Here is a 27,476-nt window from a genome sequence, read left to right on the forward strand (position 1 = left end):
TCTTCTTCCTCAGGTGTTGGAGCTTTGGTCTAGGGGTAACTCTCCTGTCTAGAGACCTGACAGCAGTTCATTCTCTGGTTAGAAATTAAATAGATGTCTGTTTTTTTTCTCATTATTGTATCATTTTTAAGGCTATGTTCACACACAGTATTTTTGCTCAGTATTTTGCAACCAAAACCAGGAGTGGATTGAAAACACAGAAAGGCTATGTTCTCACACTGTCGAAATTGAGTGGATGGCCGTCATTCAATGGCAAATATCGGACCTTGTTTTAAAAAAACAGTAATTATTTGCCATTAAATGGCGGCCATCCACTCAATTTCAACAGTGTGTGAATATAGCCTTTCAGTGTTTTCAACACACTTTTGGTTTTGGTTGCAAAATACTGAGCAAAAATACTGTGTGTGAACGTAGCTTTACAAATGATACAATAATGAGGAAAAAAAACAGACATCTATTTAATTTCCATCAGGGGATTCAAACCAGAGAATGAACGGCTGTCAGGTCTCTAGACAGGAGAGTTACCCCTAGACCAAAGCTCCAACACCTGAGGGAGAAGAGATTCTTTCAGAGATAACCTGCCTACAGAGGACTGATCTGCAATCTGACAGCTGAGCGAGCAGGAGGCCGGGCAGCATTGATTATTCATGAAGAGGGAGGAGGATGCATGACAAGTGTGGCACCAACAACAGCTCTGTGACATAAGATTGTACATAATCCGCTGCACGGACAATTACCAAAAAGGCACCATGCTCACTGGGGGGGGGGGGGGAGGGGCTGCCAGCTACAGCACATTGTCAGCACCTCAGCTAGGGCCCGGGAGATGACGGATTCCCTTTAAGAATGTTACAGGACTATATAAGGGTCAGGAGGGAAATGTTTTAGTAAAAAAAATGTGAATTCAAGAACGAGAGGAGACGGTGAGAAGTTACTGGGGGAAAGATCAGAAATAACGTGAGAAAATATTACTTTACTGAAAGAGTAGTAGATACCTGGAACAAGCTTCCAGCAGATGTGGTTGGTAAATCTACAATGTAACCTGCCTGGTGTGTATATATATATATATATATATATATATATATATATCTATGGGGGGGAGGGCTTTATCTGCCGACAATCTTCTGTTTCTATCTTGACTTATCTCCCAAATATTTAAGATCCCAAACCTCTGTCTGATTCCGAGCTCGGGAGCGGCCGTGAGAAGACGCCTGTGATCGCTGTGACAGGGGGCAGTAGTGAGATCCTCATCACATGTCTGGGACACCTAGATGTATCGGTGTTATCTCTGCACTTTGACCCCTGTGCTGTGCCCTGTGTGACCACTCCTCTATGTCATCACTCGTCTTCTGATAACGCCTGAGGAACGTCCCGGACGTTATACTAAGTGTTATATACAGCTGGCGGGGTCCTGGAGGTCTGAAGACCACCGCAGACTGCAACTCAACAAGGACTTGGAGGACCATCCAGATAATTCTCCTCTATCAGATGTAAGTGCCCTTCTATCAGTGTACAGGCCTCACACCTCAGGGTACTGCACCACAGGGGGCGCTGTATCACTTCTCACTCCAGCAAAGCTAGCCATACCGCATCATAGGTTTCATCACACCATGCCTGAGGAGTCTGGGGGGGATAGAGGAGTCTGGGGGGGATAGAAGGGACAGAGGAGTCTGGGGGGGATAGAAGGGACAGAGGAGTCTGGTGGGGATAGAAGGGACAGAGGAGTCTGGGGGGGATAGAAGGGACAGAGGAGTCTGGTGGGGATAGAAGGGACAGAGGAGTCTGGGGGGGATAGAAGGGACAGAGGAGTCTGGGGGGGATAGAAGGGCCAGAGGAGTCTGGGGGGATAGAAGGGACAGAGGAGCCTGGGGGATAGAAGGGACAGAGGAGTCTGGGGGATAGAAGGGACAGAGGAGTCTGGGGGGGGATAGAAGGGACAGAGGAGTCTGGGGGGGATAGAAGGGACAGAGGAGTCTGGGGGGGATAGAAGGGCCAGAGGAGTCTGGGGGGATAGAAGGGACAGAGGAGTCTGGGGGATAGAAGGGACAGAGGAGTCTGGGGGGGGATAGAAGGGACAGAGGAGTCTGGGGGGGATAGAAGGGACAGAGGAGTCTGGGGGGATAGAAGGGACAGAGGAGTCTGGGGGATAGAAGGGACAGAGCAGTCTGGGGGGATAGAAGGGACAGAGGAGTCTGGGGGGGGATAGAAGGGTCTGCGATGGACCAGAGCAGTTTGGGGGGACAGAGGAGTCTGATAGAAGGGACAGTGGAGTCTGGGGGGATAGAAGGGACAGAGAAGTCTGGGGGGATAGAAGGGACAGAGGAGTCTGGGGGGGATAGAAGGGACAGAGGAGTCTGGGGGGGATAGAAGGGCCAGAGGAGTCTGGGGGGATAGAAGGGACAGAGGAGTCTGGGGGATAGAAGGGACAGAGGAGTCGGGGGGGATAGAAGGGACAGAGGAGTCTGGGGGGGATAGAAGGGACAGAGGAGTCTGGGGGGGATAGAAGGGCCAGAGGAGTCTGGGGGATAGAAGGGACAGAGGAGTCTGGGGGATAGAAGGGACAGAGGAGTCTGGGGGATAGAAGGGACAGAGCAGTCTGGGGGATAGAAGGGACAGAGGAGTCTGGGGGGGGATAGAAGGGACAGAGGAGTCTGGGGGGGATAGAAGGGACAGAGGAGTCTGGGGGGGATAGAAGGGCCAGAGGAGTCTGGGGGGAAAGAAGGGACAGAGGAGTCTGGGGGATAGAAGGGACAGAGGAGTCTGGGGGATAGAAGGGACAGAGGAGTCTGGGGGGGATAGAAGGGACAGAGGAGTCTGGGGGGATAGAAGGGACAGAGGAGTCTGGGGGATAGAAGGGACAGAGGAGTCTGGGGGGATAGAAGGGACAGAGGAGTCTGGGGGGGGATAGAAGGGTCTGCGATGGACCAGAGCAGTTTGGGGGGACAGAGGAGTCTGATAGAAGGGACAGTGGAGTCTGGGGGGATAGAAGGGACAGAGAAGTCTGGGGGGATAGAAGGGACAGAGGAGTCTGGGGGGGATAGAAGGGACAGAGGAGTCTGGGGGGGGGGATAGAAGGGACAGAGGAGTCCGGGGGATAGAAGGGACAGAGGAGTCTGGGGGATAGAAGGGACAGAGGAGTCGGGGGGGATAGAAGGGACAGAGGAGTCTGGGGGGGATAGAAGGGACAGAGGAGTCTGGGGGGATAGAAGGGACAGAGGAGTCTGGGGGATAGAAGGGACAGGGAGTCGGGGGGGATAGAAGGGACAGAGGAGTCTCGGGGGATAGAAGGGACAGAGGAGTCTGGGGGATAGAAGGGACAGAGGAGTCTGGGGGGATAGAAGGGACAGAGGAGTCTGGGGGGATAGAAGGGACAGAGGAGTCTGGGGGGGGGATAGAAGGGACAGAGGAGTCTGGGGGGGATAGAAGGGACAGAGGAGTCTGGGGGGGGGGATAGAAGGGACAGAGGAGTCCGGGGGATAGAAGGGACAGAGGAGTCTGGGGGATAGAAGGGACAGAGGAGTCGGGGGGGATAGAAGGGACAGAGGAGTCTGGGGGGGGGATAGAAGGGACAGAGGAGTCTGGGGGGGATAGAAGGGACAGAGGAGTCTGGGGGGGGGGGATAGAAGGGACAGAGGAGTCCGGGGGATAGAAGGGACAGAGGAGTCTGGGGGATAGAAGGGACAGAGGAGTCGGGGGGGATAGAAGGGACAGAGGAGTCTGGGGGGGATAGAAGGGACAGAGGAGTCTGGGGGGATAGAAGGGACAGAGGAGTCCGGGGGATAGAAGGGACAGAGGAGTCTGGGGGATAGAAGGGACAGGGAGTCGGGGGGGATAGAAGGGACAGAGGAGTCTGGGGGATAGAAGGGACAGAGGAGTCTGGGGGGATAGAAGGGACAGAGGAGTCTGGGGGGATAGAAGGGACAGAGGAGTCTGGGGGGATAGAAGGGACAGAGGAGTCTGGGGGATAGAAGGGACAGAGGAGTCTGGGGGGGGGATAGAAGGGACAGAGGAGTCTGGGGGGATAGAAGGGACAGAGCAGTCTGGGGGGATAGAAGGGTCTGCGATGGAACAGAGCAGTTTGGGGGGACAGAGGAGTCTGATAGAAGATAGAAGGGACAGTGGAGTCTGGAAGGATAGACAGGTCTGGGAAGGGACAGAGGAGTCTGGGGGATAGAAGGCTCTGGAGGGGATAGAAAGGTCTGGAGGGGATAGAAGGGACAGAGGAGTCTGGAAGGATAGACAGGTCTGGGGGGATAGAAAGGTCTGGATGGGATAGCAAGGACAGAGGAGTCTGGAGGAGACAGAATGGGGATAACAAATCTGGATGTTACACAGCAGAGGTGTCTGGAGGAAAGAGAGATGTCTAGGGACAGGGAAGTGTGGTGTCCCACTAGGGGTGTTACTATTACATACACCCTTCGCAAAAGTCTGTACTTTTTGTGGTCTTATTACGGTAAAAGGAGTATTAAGAGTCGACCACTAGATGTCGCTGTATTATATATTGATGTATGGAAGCTGCACAGCTGAAGGATCGCAAAGAGTTATTGTGTTTGTGTTACCAGAGTCTGTGGATCAGTAGGATTTCTGCTTTCTTCTTTCCTATCACCTCTCCTCTCTGTTCTTCTATTGCACTCTGTTCACCCAATCACAGCGCACCCTACATGCTGTAGAGGAAGTTAGTCCCATGGGTGGGGGAGGAGCAAGAGCTTTCCGTTCGGGGCGATGTGGAGGAAGGACGCAAGCTAGATAGCTCTCCACAGAGGTCTTGTCCGGGCCCTGGCCCTCTGCCAGGTCCCCATAAGTCAGTCTTAGCCATTACCCTGCATGGGTAGGACGCATGACAGCGCACTGTCACCAACTTTCCCTTACGTACCCACACAAAGCACTATGCAGTGTTAAACCTCTTAGGAGAGGACCAGCCAACAGATCACCTCAAGGAGAAGTCACAGAGCAGGACAGTATCCACTATAGAGCCACAGAGCCAGGAACTGGTCCGGATAGAGCAAAGTTGCAGTAAGCCTATGAACTCCATCTCTCAGCACGGGTGTCAGCAGGGAACCCTCAGCACCTATGTCACCCACTAGTACGGTTCGGCCAAAGCTAGTGGGCATAAGGTGGTGTAAAGACTACAGTAAGGGTCAATACACAGGCACAGGTGTTCTTCTTCTTCTTCCACAAGTATTCTATTGTATCCTCCAACATCCCGGCAGAGCACATTACTACATGGGTTGGGACTCTCACGGCATCCTCCTCTCTGCTACTCTACCTCAGCACAACTCTACCGACACGACTATCTCCTACACTGCACTTATCCTACAGATCTGGTCTCTTATGTCCAAGTCTGTATTGTAACTTTGCCCGGTGTATCAGAGATCTTCTGTATCACCTGCTGCACATTTACAAGTAGTAACCAACTCTGTCTGTGATTACTCACCACCACCTGCACAGCATATACACCGCAACCTTGGGGCATCTCCCCTCTCTGTGGGTGGGGGGTCCGACTATCCGGGAAGGTCACTACACCGCTCTGACCACCTGCACAGCATATACACCGCAACCTTGGGGCATCTCCCCTCTCTGTGGGTGGGGGGTCCGACTATCCGGGGGGTCATTACACCGCTCTGACCACCTGCACAGCATATACACCACAACCTTGGGGCCTCTCCCCTATCTGTGGGTGGGGGTCCGACTATCCGGGAAGGTCACTACACCGCTCTGACCACCTGCACAGCATATACACCGCAACCTTGGGACATCTCCCCTCTCTGTGGGTGGGGGGTCCGACTATCCGGGGGGTCATTACACCGCTCTGACCACCTGCACAGCATATACACCGCAACCTTGGGGCCTCTCCCCTATCTGTGGGTGGGGGGTCCTACTATCCGGGGGGTCACTACACCGCTCTGACCACCTGCACAGCATATACACTGCAACCTTGGGACCTCTCCCCTATCTGTGGGTGGGGGGGTCCTACTATCCGGGAGGTCACTACACCGCTCTGACCACCTGCACAGTATATACACCACAACCTTGGGACATCTCCCCTCTCTGTGGGTGGGGGGTCCGACTATCCGGGAGGGTCACTACACCGCTCTGACCACCTGCACAGTATATACACCACAACCTTGGGGCCTCTCCCCTATCTGTGGGTGGGGGGTCCGACTATCCGGGAGGGTCACTACACCGCTCTGACCGCCTGTGACTACACTATCCCAAGGGGAAAAGGGTACAACCGGCCTTATACACCAAAAGCAGACGTGCCATCACACCTGTGTGCCCACCTGCACTGGCATCACATGACAACATAATAAGGTCCGGCTGTATCTCGGCCATCCACCACCGGAGTGGCGTCACACTACAACACCTAGCAAGTGAGCGGCCGTCCCTCCGATATAACACCTCCGGGGGTACACCACAGAAGTCTAGAGGACAGAGGGGTCTGGAGAGGTCAAAAGAGTCTGGTGGTAACAGAGAAGTCAGAATTAGGCAGAGGGTTCTGAAACAATAGAGTGGTCTGGAAGTGGCAGAGAAGTCTGCAGGAGGACAGAAAGTTATGGAACGGACAGAGAAGTCTGCAGGAGGACAGAAAGTTATGGAACGGACAGAGAAGTCTGCAGGAGGACAGAAAGTTATGGAACGGACAGAGAAGTCTGCAGGAGGACAGAAAGTTATGGAACGGACAGAGAAGTCTGCAGGAGGACAGAAAGTTATGGAACGGACAGAGAAGTCTGCAGGAGGACAGAAAGTTATGGAACGGACAGAGAAGTCTGCAGGAGGACAGAAAGTTATGGAACGGACAGAGAAGTCTGCAGGAGGACAGAAAGTTATGGAACGGACAGAGAAGTCTGCAGGAGGACAGAAAGTTATGGAACGGACAGAGAAGTCTGCAGGAGGACAGAAAGTTATGGAACGGACAGAGAAGTCTGCAGGAGGACAGAAAGTTATGGAACGGACAGAGAAGTCTGCAGGAGGACAGAAAGTTATGGAACGGACAGAGAAGTCTGCAGGAGGACAGAAAGTTATGGAACGGACAGAGAAGTCTGCAGGAGGACAGAAAGTTATGGAACGGACAGAGAAGTCTGCAGGAGGATAGAAAGTTATGGAACGGACAGAGAAGTCTGCAGGAGGACAGAAAGTTATGGAACGGACAGAGAAGTCTGCAGGAGGACAGAAAGTTATGGAACGGACAGAGAAGTCTGCAGGAGGACAGAAAGTTATGGAACGGACAGAGAAGTCTGCAGGAGGACAGAAAGTTATGGAACGGACAGAGAAGTCTGCAGGAGGACAGAAAGTTATGGAACGGACAGAGAAGTCTGCAGGAGGACAGAAAGTTATGGAACGGACAGAGAAGTCTGCAGGAGGACAGAAAGTTATGGAACGGACAGAGAAGTCTGCAGGAGGACAGAAAGTTATGGAACGGACAGAGAAGTCTGCAGGAGGACAGAAAGTTATGGAACGGACAGAGAAGTCTGCAGGAGGACAGAAAGTTATGGAACGGACAGAGAAGTCTGCAGGAGGACAGAAAGTTATGGAACGGACAGAGAAGTCTGCAGGAGGACAGAAAGTTATGGAACGGACAGAGAAGTCTGCAGGAGGACAGAAAGTTATGGAACGGACAGAGAAGTCTGCAGGAGGACAGAAAGTTATGGAACGGACAGAGAAGTCTGCAGGAGGACAGAAAGTTATGGAACGGACAGAGAAGTCTGCAGGAGGATAGAAAGTTATGGAACGGACAGAGAAGTCTGCAGGAGGACAGAAAGTTATGGAACGGACAGAGAAGTCTGCAGGAGGACAGAAAGTTATGGAACGGACAGAGAAGTCTGCAGGAGGACAGAAAGTTATGGAACGGACAGAGAAGTCTGCAGGAGGACAGAAAGTTATGGAACGGACAGAGAAGTCTGCAGGAGGACAGAAAGTTATGGAACGGACAGAGAAGTCTGCAGGAGGACAGAAAGTTATGGAACGGACAGAGAAGTCTGCAGGAGGACAGAAAGTTATGGAACGGACAGAGAAGTCTGCAGGAGGACAGAAAGTTATGGAACGGACAGAGAAGTCTGCAGGAGGACAGAAAGTTATGGAACGGACAGAGAAGTCTGCAGGAGGACAGAAAGTTATGGAACGGACAGAGAAGTCTGCAGGAGGACAGAAAGTTATGGAACGGACAGAGAAGTCTGCAGGAGGACAGAAAGTTATGGAACGGACAGAGAAGTCTGCAGGAGGACAGAAAGTTATGGAACGGACAGAGAAGTCTGCAGGAGGACAGAAAGTTATGGAACGGACAGAGAAGTCTGCAGGAGGACAGAAAGTTATGGAACGGACAGAGAAGTCTGGAGCAGATAGAGGAATCTGGAGGAGACAGAAGTGTCCGGAGGGACGGAGGAGATAGCTTCATGTCTGTGAGCATGGCCGCTCTCAGGTCACTGAGGTGATTACAATATGGCGTCTGCCGATCTACCACATAAATCCAAATACCCCCTCCCCCTCCCCTGGATGATGCTAGATTACTCCCATAGCTTCCCTGCACCCCAGGATCTCATACATCTATACACTGCTACCACCATGTATACGTACAGCATGCCGTGGGGGGGGGAAGAGAGTGAGGGGATGAGGAGAGGATGATGGTGGTAGTAGTAGTAGTAGTAGTAGTAGTATAGGGTGTAGGTGGTTATGCCTCTCCTGTATGTAGTGCTGAGCTCCTGAGTGAGGGGATGAGGAGAGGATGATGATGGTGGTAGTAGTAGTAGTAGTAGTATAGGGTGTAGGTGGTTATGCCTCTCCTGTATGTAGTGCTGAGCTCCTGAGTGAGGGGATGAGGAGAGGATGATGATGGTAGTAGTAGTATGGGGTGTAGGTGGTTATGCCTCTCCTGTATGTAGTGCTGAGCTCCTGAGTGAGGGGATGAGGAGAGGATGATGATGGTAGTAGTAGTGGTAGCATAGGGTGTAGGTGGTTATGCCTCTCCTGTATGTAGTGCTGAGCTCCTGAGTGAGGGGATGAGGAGAGGATGATGGTAGTAGTAGTAGTAGTAGTAGTATAGGGTGTAGGTGGTTATGCCTCTCCTGTATGTAGTGCTGAGCTCCTGAGTGAGGGGATGAGGAGAGGATGATGATGGTAGTAGTAGTAGTAGTAGTATAGGGTGTAGGTGGTTATGCCTCTCCTGTATGTAGTGCTGAGCTCCTGAGTGAGGGGATGAGAAGAGGATGATGATGGTAGTAGTAGTAGAAGCATAGGGTGTAGGTGGTTATGCCTCTCCTGTATGTAGTGCTGAGCTCCTGAGTGAGGGGATGAGAAGAGGATGATGATGGTAGTAGTAGTAGTAGTAGTAGTAGTAGTAGTAGTAGCATAGGGTGTAGGTGGTTATGCCTCTCCTGTATGTAGTGCTGAGCTCCTGAGTGAGGGGATGAGAAGAGGATGATGATGGTAGTAGTAGCATAGGGTGTAGGTGGTTATGCCTCTCCTGTATGTAGTGCTGAGCTCCTGAGTGAGGGGATGAGAAGAGGATGATGATGGTAGTAGTAGTAGTAGCATAGGGTGTAGGTGGTTATGCCTCTCCTGTATGTAGTGCTGAGCTCCTGAGTGAGGGGATGAGGAGAGGATGATGGTAGTAGTAGTAGTAGTAGTAGTAGTATAGGGTGTAGGTGGTTATGCCTCTCCTGTATGTAGTGCTGAGCTCCTGAGTGAGGGGATGAGAAGAGGATGATGATGGTAGTAGTAGTAGTAGCATAGGGTGTAGGTGGTTATGCCTCTCCTGTATGTAGTGCTGAGCTCCTGAGTGAGGGGATGAGGAGAGGATGATGGTAGTAGTAGTAGTAGTAGTAGTAGTATAGGGTGTAGGTGGTTATGCCTCTCCTGTATGTAGTGCTGAGCTCCTGAGTGAGGGGATGAGGAGAGGATGATGATGGTAGTAGTAGTAGTAGTAGTAGTAGTAGTATAGGGTGTAGGTGGTTATGCCTCTCCTGTATGTAGTGCTGAGCTCCTGAGTGAGGGGATGAGGAGAGGATGATGATGGTAGTAGTAGTAGCATAGGGTGTAGGTGGTTATGCCTCTCCTGTATGTAGTGCTGAGCTCCTGAGTGAGGGGATGAGGAGAGGATGATGGTAGTAGTAGTAGTAGTAGTAGTAGTATAGGGTGTAGGTGGTTATGCCTCTCCTGTATGTAGTGCTGAGCTCCTGAGTGAGGGGATGAGGAGAGGATGATGATGGTAGTAGTAGTAGTAGTAGTAGTAGTAGTAGTATGGGGTGTAGGTGGTTATGCCTCTCCTGTATGTAGTGCTGAGCTCCTGAGTGAGGGGATGAGAAGAGGATGATGATGGTAGTAGTAGTGGTAGCATAGGGTGTAGGTGGTTATGCCTCTCCTGTATGTAGTGCTGAGCTCCTGAGTGAGGGGATGAGGAGAGGATGATGATGGTAGTAGTAGTAGCATAGGGTGTAGGTGGTTATGCCTCTCCTGTATGTAGTGCTGAGCTCCTGAGTGAGGGGATACACTGAGAGCTGCAGAGTGAGAGGGTGCTGTTACCTACAGGACAGCTGGGTCTTGTAGTGCACCACGGCCTTACTGATTGACTTGTCACGGTCTCTGTTGGGCACAAGGGCTTCCACAGGTACAGGTTAGTCTCTGGCGGTTCCCTGTATTCTCCCTCTCTCGTGTGGGCTGCTGCAGATGTGGTGAGCCCCCAGATGATGATGTAGCGGTGGGACGGCCGGTCACTTGCTGGGTGTTGTAGTGTGATGCCCTGTGGTGGATGACTGAGATACAGCCGGAGCTTTGGGTTTTGTCACGTGATGCCAGGGCCTGGTGGGCACACAGGTGTGATGGACCCCCCCACCCACAGAAAGGGGAAGTGTCCCAAGGTTGCGGTGTATACGCTGTGCAGGTGAAGGTTAGTAATCACAGACTGTAATCACGGTGACTTGGTTACTACTTGTAAATGTGCAGCAGGTAACACAACGAATCTTCAGGTACTGATACAGTTTCAATAAATACACGGACACCACCAGATCTGTGGGATAAGTGCTGAGTAGGATGTAGTAGAGTTGGTAGAGTTGTACTGAGGTAGTGTAGTAGAGAGGAGGGTGCTGTGAGAGTCTCATCCCAAGTAGTAATGTGCTCTGCCAGGAGGTTGAAGTGTAGAGAAGAATACTTGTAGAAGAAGAAACCTGTGCCTGTGTATTGACTTTTTTCTATAGTCTTCACACCACCTGATGCCCACTAGCTTTGGCAGAACCGTACTAACGGGTGACACAGGCCCCAGAACCTGTTACCTTGGATGAGTGGAATAGTTAGGATTTCCTAAGTACACCCGCGTTGCGAGATGGAGTTCATAGACTTTTAGTAACTTTGCTCCACCCGGATAAGTTCCTAGCTCTTTGGCTCTCTTGTGGAGACTGTCTTGCACTGTAGTTACTCCTATTCCTCGGCGTGGGTTGAGGTTATCTGTTGGCTAGTCCTCTCCTGAAGGGCTTAGCAGTGCATTATACAGCTTTTGTGGTGCTTCAAGAAAGAGGGTTGTGAGAGCTGACTGTTCTGCGTCCTACCCATGCGGGATACTGACTAAGAACTAACTTGTAGAGGGGACCTGGCAGGGGGCCAGGGCCCAGGTAGAACCACGGTGGAGAGCAATCTGAGCTGCGTCCTTTCTCCACCAAAGCTCAGCTAAGACTCCTCCTTTACCCAAGGGACTAACTTCCTAACCAGCGTGTAAAATGCGCTGTGGTTGGGTGGAAAGAGCGCAACAGAAGAGGGACAGAAAGAGAGGATATGAAAGAAAAAAGGAGTGATCCTACTGGATAACAAAATCTGGTACATAGACTCACAAATAACCCTTGAGATACTTAAAGTGTCACTGTCGTGAATTTTTTTTTTGCAGAAATCAATAGTCCAGGCGATTTTAAGAAACTTTGTCATTGGGTTTATTAGCCGAAAAATGCATTTTTATCATGAAAAAGCAGTTTGAAGCTCTCCCCCTGTCTTCATTGTTCTCCTATGGAGAGAGCTAAAGAAAAGACCAAAACAGGACAACAAAGAGTTGATCTACAAATCCCTCACCCATTATCTCCTGGGACAGTCACCAGTGACCTGTCTGAGCTCAGATTACAGCTGTCACCCAGCTCTGTGCCTGTAATCCTCTGTTATCTGCTTTCTGCTGCCGGCTAACTCCCTCCTTCCTCCTCCCCCCTCCCCTCTCCATAGAGCAGACAGGGGACGACTCCTGCAACAAGTCACAATTTCCAGATTTTTTGCAGTGGATGGAAAAGAGGAGGGAGGGGGGGACCTGGGAAAAGGCTTTTTACATGCAGATAATGGCAGATTTGGCTAATAAACCCAATTACAAAGTTTCTTAAAATCGCCTGGACTATTGATTTCTGCAAAAAAAAAAAAATAATCCGACATGGAAGTCTGTCCCCAGACGACCCATGACGTAACCTTACGTCATGGGTGGTATTCCCGCTATGAAGCGCGCTCCTGAGCGGAGCGCGCTTCATAGGAGGTGGGGGCCGGCTGCAGTGAGCAGCCGGGACCTCACCGGTAATGACACGCTGCAGCGATTGCGCTGCCGCGTGTCATTAACCCCTTAAACGCCGCGATCGCGGCGCGACCGCAGCGTTTAAGTGTAAGTGACAGGGGGAGTCCCCTGTCACTTACCGATCGGGACCCCCGCAGTGTGACTGCGGGGGTCCCGATCGGTAAAACGGGCCGCCGGATGTCTCTCACCTGCCTCCGTGCGGTCCGATCGGCGATCTGCTACACTGAGCCTGCACAGGCAGGCTCAATGAGCAGATCGCCGATAACACTGATCAATGCTATGCCTATGGCATAGCATTCATCAGTGTATAAATCAAACTAATGTATGTACAAGTCCCCCAAAGGGACTTCAAATGTGTAAAAAAAAAAAGTTCAAAACACTAACACACTACCCCAAAACCCCTCCCCCAATAAAAGTCTAAATCACCCCCCTTTCCCATTATATAAATAAAACATATAAAAATAAATAAATAGATAAACATATAATATACCGTAGCGTGCGTAATTGTCCAATCTATTAAAATATAACAAGCGTCATTGCGACCGGTAAACGGCGTACACGAAAAGAGGGGAAAAAGTGCGCAGATTACCGATTTTATGTTACATTATATATTTAAAAAAATCAATAAAAAGTGATCAAAACATCCGATCTTCACAAATATGGTATTAATAAAAACTAGAGATCATGGCGGAAAAAATGACACCCCATACAGCCCCATAGGTGAAAAAATAAAACCGTTATAAGCGTCACAATAGGCCCATTTTATTAATATTTAATTGCCAAAAAAAAGGATTTCATAAAAAAAAATCTATAACATTAGAGAATCTGTGTAACCTGCATATGGTTGTGTTCAGACCTATAGAATAATGGTATCTTGTCGCTGTTACCATATAGTGCATTACATAGACACAGGAAACCCCCAAACGTTACCATATTGCATTCTTTCTTACGATTTCACCTATTTATATCTTCATACATAATATATTTGGGGTTCCATCATACATAATATATTTGGGGTTCCATCATACATAATATAGTTGGGGTTCCATCATACATAATATATTTGGGATTCCATCATACATAATATATTTGGGGTTCCATCATACATAATATATTTGGGGTTCCCTCATACATAATATAGTTGGGGTTCCATCATACATAATATATTTGGGGTTCCATCATACATAATATAGTTGGGGTTCCATCATACATAATATATTTGGGGGTTCCATCATACATAATATATTTGGGGTTCCATCATACATAATATATTTGGGGTTCCATCATACATAATATAGTTGGGGTTCCATCATACATAATATATTTGGGGTTCCATCATACATAATATATTTGGGGTTCCATCATACATGTTATGGTAAAATGAAAGACGCCATTACACAGTACAACTATTCCTGTAACAAACAAGCACTTACATGGCTTGTAGATAGAAAACTGAGAGTGCTGGAGCTCTTAGAAGGGGAGGAGGGAAAAACGAAAGCACTAAGATCAAAATTTGCGCGGTCCACTGGGTCATTTTGGGCCTGGTCCTCAAAGGGTTAAGCTGTGCAACTTTTGTGCAACTTTTGTAGGGGGGCTGCACCTGTGTGTAAGGTGGTCGGTGGTGGGGACCTGTAGGGGGGCTGCACCTGTGTAAGGTGGTCGGTGTTGTGGACCTGTAGTTCCCCCGGGGCCAACCCCAAATAATGCTGCCCGGTGATATGGCCCTTGATGGTGATGTGGTGCAGGTGAACCAGGACAATAGGGAGACAAGGAGGGAGGCAGTATAACAATAACTCCTTTACTGATGGACTTGTAGGTGTTTTACAGTCCCGTGGCATACAGCTGGTAATACTGATGGCCTGCACTGGGTTACTGTGCCTGTAGAGAGTCTGGTGGTGTGTGGAGGGATGATCGGCCTCAGACCTTGCTCGGTCACTACGTGTGGGACGCTGGGGGGCACTGGCATCCTGTGGACCTCTCCCACAATGGTGCCTGAGTCTAGGGAGCTTCCTGCTTTAGTTACTAGGCCGGACTTAGACCACAACTTTCAGGTCCTAGAGGTATCCAGGGGTCCTAATAAATCTCCCCCCCCCCAATTCAGAAAGAGGGGTGCAGAGGCCTCAGTTATCTCTGCTCCCCAGTATACTCAAGTCTTTTTGCTTAGGGTTCCTGTCCTTAGGATTCCCACTAACAGTAGAGAAGTACCTTGTAGCGATGCATTAAAATATCGATCGATATTCCGGGCCAAATAACGGTTCGATACCAGGATTTCCTTTATGTTAGGCTGCATAATAGCGCGGTTTAACATAAAGTATAGAGCAGAGAACATGGCCGGCGGCTATCTGAGCGCCAGCCATGTTCTCTGTGTACCGCCCCCTGCTCCCACCTGTCACTTCCTCAGCTCGCGCACCTTCTGCCCCCAGTGGCGCCAAATTCAAATAGCCGACACACAGTGATCTCTTGTGCCGGCTATTTTACAGTGTCACAACTGACATCGGCATTTAACTCCTGCCGAGCCGCTCCATATGCCGCAGGAGTCTGCTACATATGGATCGGCCCCCACTGCTAATGACTGTGGTCCGCGATCCGGCTGGCGGCAGTCATTTAAACATTTCCCCCCCGGGACCCGCTAATGTGCTCCATCTAATGCCGCCCCCCTCCTGCCCAGCACAATGGTCCTGCATCTCAAGCCCCCCTCCCCCCAGGACCCACCGGCACAGCGGTCCTGTATTGCGCCGGGGGGGGGGGGGGTGTCTTGATGGGGTGTCAGGGGGCTGCTGCAAAACTGCAACTGTCAGTATACCCCTCCTTGTGCACAAGAAGGTACAGTATGCAGGGAGTAGTAGTGCACCTGGAGGTATGCTGGCAGTTGCAGTTGTACAGAAGCAACCTCCCAACATAACTCCCAGCATACCTTCTTGTGCACTGCAACTCCCAGCATACCTTCTTGTACATAACAACTCCTAGCATCATAGCCGCAGTCTGGGTGGGGGACATCATATTTGTATTTTTGAGCATTTTTTCAACCTTTAAAAAGGTATCGAACTGGTATTGAGTATCGGTAAAAAAAAGTTGGTATTGTGCCATGACTAGTACCTTGTGTCTCTGTAGATACTAATGAAGAACTCTCTCTATCTCTCTCTCTCGCCACTTCCTTTTGTTCAGTTCTCCTCTTTCTCCTTTATCTCCTTCCCCTTCTTTAGTAACAGACAGGCTTGACTGGCCGCCTCACAGAACGGCCACTAGCTGCACTATACACTGACCGTACACACTGAGCGCTCAGCAGAACACTGACTGACCTCTACTTCCTTTTACAGCTAGGCTTTGTGAAGAGCTGGCTCCTCCCACTTTCTAGCAAGTTCTTGGGGCTTCCTACACTACCTAAAGCAGTTCCCACTTAGGACAGTAGGTGTCACTGTTCCCTATCAGTTTGTGTAGTGTGTTGTGTAAGGTGTGTAACCCATTCTCTGCCGGCCAGTTACTCTGCTACAGAGAAATACATGTAACAGTTTACACAAGAACATGTTACCTCATAGAACAATAAACCACTTGTGGTCAGGTGCCATGCTAAGCCCAGCCGCAGGGACTGCGCTCCGGTATACTACATGCTCACCAGGCTATGGCGGCCTCTTGTGGATCTCTCACTATTACACAATGGTGACACGTAGAGATGAGTGAGCTTTGAGGCCGCTTGGGTTCGTCCGAGCCGGGTGTTTGGCTTTGATTGCTAGTGGCTAAAGAACGTCCTCAGCCACAAGGGACTTGGGGACATGTTTTAAAATCCCAATCCTTGTCATAGTCATCCGACAATACCTGGCTGGTTCTGCTGATCTCCTCCTCAGATGCTGCTGGTGTCTTCCATAACTGGAGTATCCTCAGCCCCACATCAGTTCCCAGCCACACACTAGTAGTCACCTCTTCTAGCGGCCCAGTCCTTGTAATAACAGTGTCCTTGGGGTTTAGCATCTTGGCCCTTTCCATATGGTTGGGTGAATGATGCTAAATTACTCACATAGGTTTCCAATATCTCATACATCTACGTACTGCCACCACCTATGCTTATCAGGCAAAATCACAAAAAGACGGTGGCACGCCAATAGAAGTGAGTGAAGAAGTGTTGTTACTCACCCGTCAGGCGCTAAGCGACCTCTCCATCTCTCAATGAGATCTTTTTCTGCAAGAGAGGGCTCCTTGAAGTGAAAGCTTTCCCCAGTCAATGGCTGACCAATCTCATCCTCTAAATGGGTGGAGAGAGATGGATTAAGCACAGGGTGGGGCGCCCATATGCAGAAGACACAGGTGAAGGGGACTTGATGACATCCAACATGTGAAAGATGAGAGCAGTAACGTCCATCTATAGGAAAGCTCAGGTAAGAGGAAGATCAAGAAGGCATCTATGGTGGTGGATACCGACCTTCATAGGGCGCGCCATCGGTAACATCACTATTCAAGGCAAATGCTATTTATTATATTACTTATTTCATTTTTGCATGGACCGAGAGATCCAGCAACTATCTGCCTTCACATCAAATGGAGTCCCAACATCTTAGCGGATAGGCCAAGCCGCGGCCTAACCGCCAGGAATGGTCTCTGTACCAGAAGATGTTCTGGCAAATCACCAGATATTAGGGCGACCCTTATGTGGACCTAATGGCCACATGGGAGAACGCCAGAATACATGATTCTTACTCCCTACTATTACTGGGGACGACAACCCATAGACAGGTGGGATAGACGGGAAGGATAGATTGCCTATTGTTCTATGGAGGTTTCAACTAGATTACAATTTCCTCCAATCCCAATGATTCCCAGAGTCTTACAGAAGATGAGAAAAGATTAGGCCTCATCTGTAACTAGTTGCCGCCCATTTCCCGGCCTCGCACGGCGTAATAAAACATCTCTTTCTATGATGTATAGCCACTGCTGCAGCCGTGGCTGGTATGCTCCGCGAGACCATCTCAGTATACTATCAGGAAGCTGGCCTTCAAGCATCACAGCCTAGCATTACTCCATATATCTCCTCCCATTTCTCCATATAGACATGAGCATCGGCTCAGTTGTGTCTTGCTCTTGTGTATTATATTCTAGTATTGACTGTTGATTTTTCTTATAGATATATTTTCATCTGGTGCCCCGGGCGTCCATATCATGTCATCCACAGGTAATTATCTACCACACCTGTTAGCACTGGGCGGTGGCAAGGGCAGTAAAACAGATACACACAGACAGTGAGCCCTGGCTGTTCCTGCCAACTGTCCCTGCCTACTTGCCACGGACAGCCCAAGGCAGCTGCAGACAGCCATGGAGCAGACATAAATATGTAAAGAATAGTAATCAGAAGGCCACTCAGAATAACCTTCTCATGTAGAGATGTTCATCTAATTGAGGAACCTGGAGATGTCCATCTAATAAAGAAACATTGACATGTCCATCTAATAGAGGAACCTGGAGATGTCCATCTAAAAGAAGGAACCTGGAGATGTCCATCTAATAGAGGAACCTGGAGATGTCCATCTAATAGAAGAACCTGGAGATGTCCATCTAATAGAGGAACCTGGAGATGTCCATCTAATAGAAGAACCTGGAGATGTCCATCTAATAGAGGAACCTGGAGATGTCCATCTAATAGAGGAACCTCGAGCTGTCCATCTAATAGAGGAACCTGGAGATGTCCATCTAATAGAGGAACCTGGAGATGTCCATCTAATAGAAGAACCTGGAGATGTCCATCTAATAGAGGAACCTGGAGATGTCCATCTAATAGAGGAACCTCGAGCTGTCCATCTAATAGAGGAACCTCGAGCTGTCCATCTAATAGAGGAACCTGGAGATGTCCATCTAATAGAAGAACCTGGAGATGTCCATCTAATAGAGGAACCTGGAGATGTCCATCTAATAGAGGAACCTCGAGCTGTCCATCTAATAGAGGAACCTGGAGATGTCCATCTAATAGAAGAACCTGGAGATGTCCATCTAATAGAGGAACCTGGAGATGTCCATCTAATAGAGGAACCTGGAGATGTCCATCTAATAGAGGAACCTCGAGCTGTCCATCTAATAGAGGAACCTCGAGCTGTCCATCTAATAGAGGAACCTGGAGATGTCCATCTAATAGAGGAACCTGGAGATGTCCATCTAATAGAGGAACCTCGAGCTGTCCATCTAATAGAGGAACCTTGAGCTGTCCATCTAATAAAGAAATCTGAAGATAACAGGAGATTCAGACATTTGAGAACCTGGTTAAGGCAGAGCAGGAAGAAGGCCTGTAGATACTTAGAACGATGTGTGGTAGCCCTCCAGAGTGCACAGTATATGAATATCCTGATCAAACTTTCTTATATCAGGAAAGACAAACTACTCTAGTTATTTAGCTTAGGATCAGGACTGACCAGTCTTCTCCTGTTATTTTAATTCACTGCATGATAAATCTCATGGTTTTCATGGTTTGTTCTTGCAGATACATCACATATAGCTGTTCAAGATCAGCCTCCAAGTTACAACCTTATTGCACCATATGCCCCTCCGGAGATATGCCCACCAATTTCTGATGCCCGTAAAATACTGAAAGGCCTCCCCCCCGGCATGGGACTCTTCCTCCAGGTAAGCCATGGTCGTCGCACAGAGAAAAATGTTCTAGACGTGTTAGCAAACTACTGATCTCCCATGTTTATCTACCTAGTAATATCAACTGCCTGTCTGTCCCCCCTGTCTGTTCTTAGGGCCCTATTCCACCGGACGATTATCGTTTGCATAATCGTTAACGATTAACGATCTCAAACGACCGCTATTGCGAAAGACCTGAAAACGTTCACTCATTTCCATGGAACGATAATCGTTACTTATGATCGTAATTGCGATCATTTTTTCTTCGCTATTTATTCGCTATTGCGTTCGTATCTATTGCGAACGACCGAACGATGTCTTATTCAATGCGAACGATTTGCGAACGTTTTGCGAACGAGCAACGATAAAAATAGGTCCAGGTCTTATAAAGCGATCAACGATTTCTCGTTCGGTCGTTAATCGTTAACTGCATTTCAAACGAACGATTATCGTTTAGATTTGAACGATTTAACGATAATCTGAACGATAATCGTCCGGTGGAATAGGGCCCTTACTGTAGTAGTGTCCCTCTTGCCTGTCCTCCCTGTAGTAGTGCCCCTTGCTTGTCCTTCCTGTAGTAGTATCCCTCTTGACTGTCATCCCTGTAGTAGTGCCCCCCGCTTGTCCTCCCTGTAGTAGTGCCCCCCGCCTGTCCTCCCTCTAGTAGTGTCTCCCTGCCTGTTCTCCCTGTAGTAGTGCCCCCTGCCTGTCCTCTCTGTACTAGTGCCCCCCGCCTGTTTTCCCTGTAGTAGTATCCTCCCTATAGTAGTGTCCCCCCTGCCTGTCCTCCCAGTACTAGTCCCCCCCCACTTGTTCTCCTTGTGGTAGTGCCCCCTGCATATCCTCCCTGTAGTAGTGCCCCCTGCCTGTCCTCCCTGTAGTAATGTCCCCCCGCCTGTCCTCCGTTTAGTAGTGTTCCCCTGCCTGTCCTCCCTGTAGTGGTGTTCCCCCTGCCTGTCCTCTCTGTACTAGTGCCCCCCCCCCCGCCTGTCCTCCCTGTAGTAGTGTTCCCGCTGCCTGTCCTCCCTTTAGTAGTGCCCCCCCCCCGCTGCCTGTCCTCCCTGTAGTAGTTTCCTCACTGCCTGTCCTCCATGTAGTAGTGTTCCCCCTGCCAGTCCTTCCTGTAGTAGTGTCCTCCCTGCTTGTCCTCCCTGTAGTAGTGTCCCCCTGTCATTCCTCCCTTTAGTAGTGTCACCCCCGCCTGTTCTCCCTGTAGTAGTGCCCCCCTGCCTGTCCTCCATGTAGTAGTGCCCCCCTGCCTGTCCTCCATGTAGTAGTGTCCCCCCTGCCTGTCCTCCCAGTACTAGTCCCCTCCCACCTGTTCTCCTTGTGGTAGTGCCCCCTGCATATCCTACCTGTAGTAGTGCCCCCTGCCTGTCCTCCCTGTAGTAGTATTTCCCCTGCCTGTCCTCCCTGTAATGTCCCCCCGCCTGTCCTCCGTTTAGTAGTGCCCCCCCCGCCTGTCCTCCCTGTAGTAGTGTTCCCGCTGCCTGTCCTCCCTTTAGTAGTGCCCCCCCCGCTGCCTGTCCTCCCTGTAGTAGTTTCCTCACTGCCTGTCCTCCCTGTAGTAGTGTTCCCGCTGCCTGTCCTCCCTTTAGTAGTGGCCCCCCCCGCTGCCTGTCCTCCCTGTAGTAGTTTCCTCACTGCCTGTCCTCCATGTAGTAGTGCTCCCCTGCCTGTCCTCCCTGTGGTAGTGCCCCCTGCTTGTCCTCCCTGTAGTAGTGCCCCCTGCCTGTCCTCCCTGTAGTAATGTCCCCCCGCCTGTCCTCCGTTTAGTAGTGTTCCCCTGCCTGTCCTCCCTGTAGTGGTGTTCCCCCTGCCTGTCCTCTCTGTAGTGGTGTTCCCCCTGCCTGTCCTCTCTGTACTAGTGCCCCCCGCCTGTCCTCCCTGTAGTAGTGTTCCCGCTGCCTGTCCTCCCTTTAGTAGTGCCCCCCCCCCCGCTGCCTGTCCTCCCTGTAGTAGTTTCCTCACTGCCTGTCCTCCATGTAGTAGTGCTCCCCTGCCTGTCCTCCCTGTGGTAGTGCCCCCTGCTTGTCCTCCCTGTAGTAGTGCCCCCTGCCTGTCCTCCCTGTAGTAATGTCCCCCCGCCTGTCCTCCGTTTAGTAGTGTTCCCCTGCCTGTCCTCCCTGTAGTGGTGTTCCCCCTGCCTGTCCTCTCTGTAGTGGTGTTCCCCCTGCCTGTCCTCTCTGTACTAGTGCCCCCCGCCTGTCCTCCCTGTAGTAGTGTTCCCGCTGCCTGTCCTCCCTTTAGTAGTGCCCCCCCCCCCCGCTGCCTGTCCTCCCTGTAGTAGTTTCCTCACTGCCTGTCCTCCATGTAGTAGTGTTCCCCCTGCCTGTCCTCCCTGTAGTACTGTCCCCCTGCTTGTCCTCCCTGTAGCAGTGTCCTCCCTGCCTGTTCTCCCTGTAGTAGTGTCCCCCTGTCATTCCTCCCTTTAGTAGTGTCACCCCCGCCTGTTCTCCCTGTAGTAGTGCCCCCCTGCCTGTCCTCCATGTAGTAGTGTCCCCCTGCCTGTCCTCCCTGTAGTAGTGCTCCCCTGCCTGTCCTCCCTGTAGTAGTGTCCTCCCTGCATGTCCTCTATGTAGTAGTGTTCCCCCTGCATGTCCTCCCTGTAGTAGTGTCCTCCCTGTAGTAGTGCCCCCTGCCTGTCCCCCCTGTAGTAGTGTCCTCCCTGGCTGTCCTCCCTGTAGTAGTGCCCCCTGCCTGTCCCCCCTGTAGTAGTGTCCCCCTGCTTGTCCTCCCTGTAGTAGTGTCCTCCCTGTAGTAGTGCCCCTTGCTTGTCCTTCCTGTAGTAGTATCCCTCTTGACTGTCATCCCTGTAGTAGTGCCCCCCGCTTGTCCTCCCTGTAGTAGTGCCCCCCGCCTGTCCTCCCTGTAGTATTGTCTCCCTGCCTGTTCTCCCTGTAGTAGTGCTTCCTGCCTGTCCTCTCTGTACTAGTGCCCCCCGCCTGTTTTCCCTGTAGTAGTGTCCTCCCTGTAGTAATGTCCCGCCTGTCCTCCCTGTAGTAGTGTCCCCCCTGCCTGTCCTCCCAGTACTAGTCCCCTCCCACCTGTTCTCCTTGTGGTAGTGCCCCCTGCATATCCTACCTGTAGTAGTGCCCCCTGCCTGTCCTCCCTGTAGTAGTATTTCCCCTGCCTGTCCTCCCTGTAGTAATGTCCCCCCGCCTGTCCTCCGTTTAGTAGTGTTCCCCCTGCCTGTCCTCTCTGTACTAGTGCCCCCCTGCCTGTTTTCCCTGTAGTAGTGTCCTCCCTGTAGTAGTGTTCCCGCTGCCTGTCCTCCCTTTAGTAGTGCCCCCCCCGCTGCCTGTCCTCCCTGTAGTAGTTTCCTCACTGCCTGTCCTCCATGTAGTAGTGTTCCCCCTGCCTGTCCTTCCTGTAGTAGCGTCCTCCCTGCCTGTCCTCCCTGTAGTAGTGTCCTCCCTGCCTGTTCTCCCTGTAGTAGTGTCCCCCTGTCATTCCTCCCTTTAGTAGTGTCACCCCCACCTGTTCTCCCTGTAGTAGTGCCCCCCTGCCTGTCCTCCATGTAGTAGTGTCCCCCTGCCTGTCCTCCCTGTAGTAGTGCTCCCCTGCCTGTCCTCCCTGTAGTAGTGTCCTCCCTGCATGTCCTCCATGTAGTAGTGTCCTCCCTGCATGTCCTCCATGTAGTAGTGTTCCCCCTGCATGTCCTCCCTGTAGTAGTGTCCTCCCTGCCTGTCCTCCCTGTAGTAGTGTCCTCCCTGCCTGTCCTCCCTGTAGTAGTGTCCTCCCTGCATGTCCTCCATGTAGTAGTGTCCTCCCTGCATGTCCTCCCTGTAGTAGTGCCCCCTGCCTGTCCCCCCTGTAGTAGTGTCCTCCCTGCCTGTCCTCCCTGTAGTAGTGCCCCCTGCCTGTCCCCCCTGTAGTAGTGTCCCCCTGCTTGTCCTCCCTGTAGTAGTGTCCTCCCTGCCTGTCCTCCCTGTAGTAGTGTCCTCCTGCCTGTCCTCCGTGTAGTAGTGTCCCCCGTAAGTTATTTGTAGTAGTGTCCTCCCTGCCGTAGTGTCCCCTGCCTGTCCTCCCTGTAGCAGTGTCCCCCTGTCTGTCCTCCCTGTAGTAGTGCCCCCTGCCTGTCCCCCCTGTAGTAGTGTCCTCCCTGCCTGTCCTCCCTGTAGTAGTGCCGCCTGCCTGTCCCCCCTGTAGTAGTGTCCCCCTGCTTGTCCTCCCTGTAGTAGTGTCCTCCCTGCCTGTCCTCCCTGTAGTAGTGTCCTCCTGCCTGTCCTCCGTGTAGTAGTGTCCCCCGCCTGTTATTTGTAGTAGTGTCCTCCCTGCCGTAGTGTCCCCTGCCTGTCCTCCCTGTAGCAGTGTCCCCCTGTCTGTCCTCCCTGCAGTAGTGTCCCCCCCGCCTGTTCTCCCTGTAGTAGTGCCCCCCCCGCCTTTCCTCCGTGTAGTAGTGCCCCCCTGCCTGTTCTCCCTGTAGTAGTGCTCCCCCGCCTGTTCTCCCTGTGGTAGTGCCCCCCCGTCTGTCCTCACTGTGGTAGTGCCCCCTGCTTGTCCTCCCTGTAGTAGTGTCCCCACCGCCTGTTCTCCCTGTAGTAGTGCCCCCTGCCTGTCCTCCCTGTAGTAGTGCCCCCTGCTCGTCCTCCCTGTAGTAGTGCCCCCTGCCTGTCCTCCCTGTAGTAGTGCTCCCTGCCTGTCCTCCCTGTGGTAGTGCCCCCTGCCTGTCCTCCCTGTGGTAGTGCCCCCTGCCTGTCCTCCCTGTAGTAGTGTCCCCACCGCCTGTCCTCCCTGTGGTAGTGCCCCCTGCCTGTCCTCCCTGTGGTAGTGCCCCCTGCCTGTCCTCCCTGTAGTAGTGCCTCCTGCCTGTCCTCCCTGTAGTAGTGCCCCCTGCCTGTCCTCCCTGTAGTAGTGCCCCCCGCCTGTCCTCCCTGTAGTAGTGCCTCCTGCCTGTCCTCCGTGTAGTAGTGCCCCCTGCCTGTCCTCCCTGTAGTAGTGTCCTTTCTGTATTATTTGCAGTTGTCACTAATGATGAGTTTTCTCTTTCAGATTAACCAGTTATCAGTGAAAGAGAAATGTAAGAAAACTATACAATTAATAATAATAATAATAATAATAATAATAATAATAGTACATGTTATCTGTGTGAATGCAGGGTAGTGGTGTCTAGAGGCTTATTGCTCCAGTCCCTGGTGTCTAGTGGCCAGTAGCAGATCATAATAGGTCCGTCTTGGGCGGTAGCCTGGGGCCCTGAGCTTCTGGGGGGGCCCATGGCCACCCAAACATACTTATACTTTCAGTGGTGTATTGTCCCTGACTACAGTTCTGCCATGATTTTCACTACTTTTTTACCTCGATTTTTGCACAAATCAGGGAATCAAGGGGCTAGTGCTGCCATAGGTAGCGTGGGGTCGGGGGCCCATGCTTAGTGAATAGCCCGGGGCCTATGGTAAAGTTAATCCGCCTGTGCTAGTGGCTTTTTGCTCCAATCCCTGGTGTCTAGTGGCTTATTGCTCCAGTCCCTGGTGTCTAGTGGATCATTGCTCCAGTCCCTGGTGGCTTATTGCTCAAGTCCCTGGTGTCTAGTGGATCATTGCTCCAGTCCCTGGTGTCTAGTGGCTTATTGCTCCATTCCCTGGTGTCTAGTGGATCATTGCTCAAGTACGTGGTGTCTAGTTGCTTATTGCTCCATTCCCTGGTGTCTAGTGGATCATTGCTCAAGTCCGTGGTGTCTAGTGGCTTATTGCTCCAGTCCCTGGTGTCTAGTGGCTTATTGCTCCAGTCCCTGGTGTCTAGTGGATCATTGCTCCAGTCCCTGGTGTCTAGTGGCTTATTGCTCCAGTCCCTGGTGTCTAGTGGATCATTGCTCAAGTACGTGGTGTCTAGTTGCTTATTGCTCCATTCCCTGGTGTCTAGTGGATCATTGCTCAAGTCCGTGGTGTCTAGTGGCTTATTGCTCCAGTCCCTGGTGTCTAGTGGCTTATTGCTCCAGTCCCTGGTGTCTAGTGGATCATTGCTCCAGTCCCTGGTGTCTAGTGGCTTATTGCTCCAGTCCCTGGTGTCTAGTGGATCATTGCTCCAGTCCCTGGTGTCTAGTGGCTTATTGCTCCATTCCCTGGTGTCTAGTGGATCATTGCTCAAGTCCGTGGTGTCTAGTGGCTTATTGCTCCAGTCCCTGGTGTTTAGTGGATCATTGTTCCAGCCATGGTGTTTAGTGGCTTATTGCTCCAGTCCCTGGTGTTTAGTGGATCATTGCTCCAGCCATGGTGTTTAGTGGCTTATTGCTCCAGTTGCTGGTGTCTAGTGGTTTATTGCTCCATTTCGTGGTGTCTAGTGGATCATTGCTCCATTTCGTGGTGTCTAGTGGATCATTGCTCCATTCAGTGGTGTCTAGTGGCTTATTGCTATAGTCCGTGGTGTCTAGTGGCTTATTGCTATAGTCCCTGGTGTCTAGTGGCTTATTGCTCCATTCCGTGGTGTCTAGTGGATCATTGCTCCATTTCGTGGTGTCTAGTGGAACATTGCTCCATTCAGTGGTGTCTAGTGGCTTATTGCTCCAGTCCCTGGTGTCTAGTGGCTTATTGCTATAGTCCGTGGTGTCTAGTGGCTTATTGCTCCAGTCCCTGGTGTCTAGTGGCTTATTGCTCCAGTCCCTGGTGTCTAGTGGCTTATTGCTCTAGTCCGTGGTGTCTAGTGGATCATTGCTCCAGCCATGGTGTTTAGTGGCTTATTGCTCCAGTCGCTGGTGTATAGTGGATCATTGCTCCATTTCGTGGTGTCTAGTGGATCATTGCTCCATTCAGTGGTGTCTAGTGGCTTATTGCTATAGTCCGTGGTGTCTAGTGGCTTATTGCTCCAGTCCCTGGTGTCTAGTGGCTTTTTGCTCCAGTCCCTGGTGTCTAGTGGCTTATTGCTCTAGTCCGTGGTGTCTAGTGGATCATTGCTCCAGCCATGGTGTTTAGTGGCTTATTGCTCCAGTCGCTGGTGTCTAGTGGATCATTGCTCCAGCCATGGTGTTTAGTGGCTTATTGCTCCAGTCGCTGGTGTCTAGTGGATCATTGCTCCAGCCATGGTGTTTAGTGGCTTATTGCTCCAGTCCCTGGTGTTTAGTGGATCATTGCTCCAGCCATGGTGTTTAGTGGCTTATTGCTCCAGTCGCTGGTGTCTAGTGGATCATTGCTCCAGCCATGGTGTTTAGTGGCTTATTGCTCCAGTCGCTGGTGTCTAGTGGATCATTGCTCCAGCCATGGTGTTTAGTGGCTTATTGCTCCAGTCCCTGGTGTTTAGTGGATCATTGCTCCAGCCATGGTGTTTAGTGGCTTATTGCTCCAGTTGCTGGTGTCTAGTGGTTTATTTCCCTGTTCCAACAGTTTTCTAATGTCTCTCCATGTTGCTTAACCCTTTCTTCTTCATTCCTGAGTAACTTAAACCACTATACATTAGTCCCTTCCGCACCAGCTCAGGCCTCATGCACATGTTGTTGTGTGAATTAAAGACCTCTCAGCATCATGTTTCATTATGGTCTTCGCTAAACTGTACTGAAAGCCACCCAGTCTTCTCTATATAGGAGTCAGGGCCGCCATCAGGAATATTAGGGCCCCACAGTGTCTTGGCCCCCTACCAAAAGGGCCAAATCCCCATCGTACTTGACCCTATTCCTAATACGTAGGGTTTATTCTTTCCCAACAAATGGGTTTATCATGTAGGTGAATGTCACTATTGAAAACACTCAGCACCAGAATATGAGGTGTATGGATATGCTGGCCCACACAGACCTCACTTATATTCAAGTAGCTGCGATCCACAGACTAATACTGATGATTGAGTGTTATATTAAAAGATCAGCCAACTACGTATCATTAAGAGGTGCGTCATTGGAAGGAGCATAATCAGGAAGAGCGTCATTGGAAGGAGCATAATCAGGAAGAGCGTTGTGGGCAGGAGCACGATCAGGAGAAGGGTCATCAGGAGGAGCATCATGAGGAGGAGTGCCATCGGGAGAAGGGTCATAGGGAGGAGCATCATCAGGAGGAGAGTGATCGGAAAAAGTGTCATCAGGAGGAGCATTATCAATAGGAGAATCATCAGGAAGAGCATCATGAGGAGGAGCGTCATCAGGAGGAGCATCATTGGAGCCACATAATTGGGAGCATCATCATCAAGAGAAGAATAATCAGGAGAAGCATCATTATAAGGCTTGTCATCAGGGTTAGCATCATCAGGATGAGCGTCATCAGAAAAAGTGTCATCGGGAGAAGGGTTATCAGGAGGAGCATCATCAGGAAAAGCGTCATCAGAAGGAGTGTCATTGAGAGGAGCATCGTCAGGAGAATCATCTTCAGGAGGAGCATCATCAGGAACATTGTCATGGGGAGGAGCATCATCGGGAGCAGTGTAATCAGGAGGA

At 50.9% G+C, this 27,476-nt stretch overlaps 1 protein-coding gene across 1 annotated transcript in view; it reads left to right on the plus strand.

The window, feature by feature from the left end:
• The first annotated feature begins 1,293 nt into the window (after positions 1-1,293).
• The window catches only part of LOC138770921 (phospholipid scramblase 3-like), a 51,987-nt gene continuing 25,804 nt past the window's right edge, over positions 1,294-27,476 (plus strand). Inside the window, exons 1-4 of the mRNA XM_069950242.1 lie at positions 1,294-1,487; positions 17,634-17,681; positions 18,978-19,120; positions 24,119-24,146. Coding sequence (XP_069806343.1) covers positions 17,669-17,681; positions 18,978-19,120; positions 24,119-24,146 — 184 coding nt within the window. The 5' untranslated portion in view covers positions 1,294-1,487; positions 17,634-17,668. The remainder of the gene's footprint in view (positions 1,488-17,633; positions 17,682-18,977; positions 19,121-24,118; positions 24,147-27,476) is intronic.

This window comes from Dendropsophus ebraccatus, chromosome 1 (genome assembly GCF_027789765.1).
Source record: "Dendropsophus ebraccatus isolate aDenEbr1 chromosome 1, aDenEbr1.pat, whole genome shotgun sequence".
In the NCBI taxonomy this organism is placed as follows: Eukaryota; Metazoa; Chordata; class Amphibia; order Anura; family Hylidae; genus Dendropsophus; species Dendropsophus ebraccatus.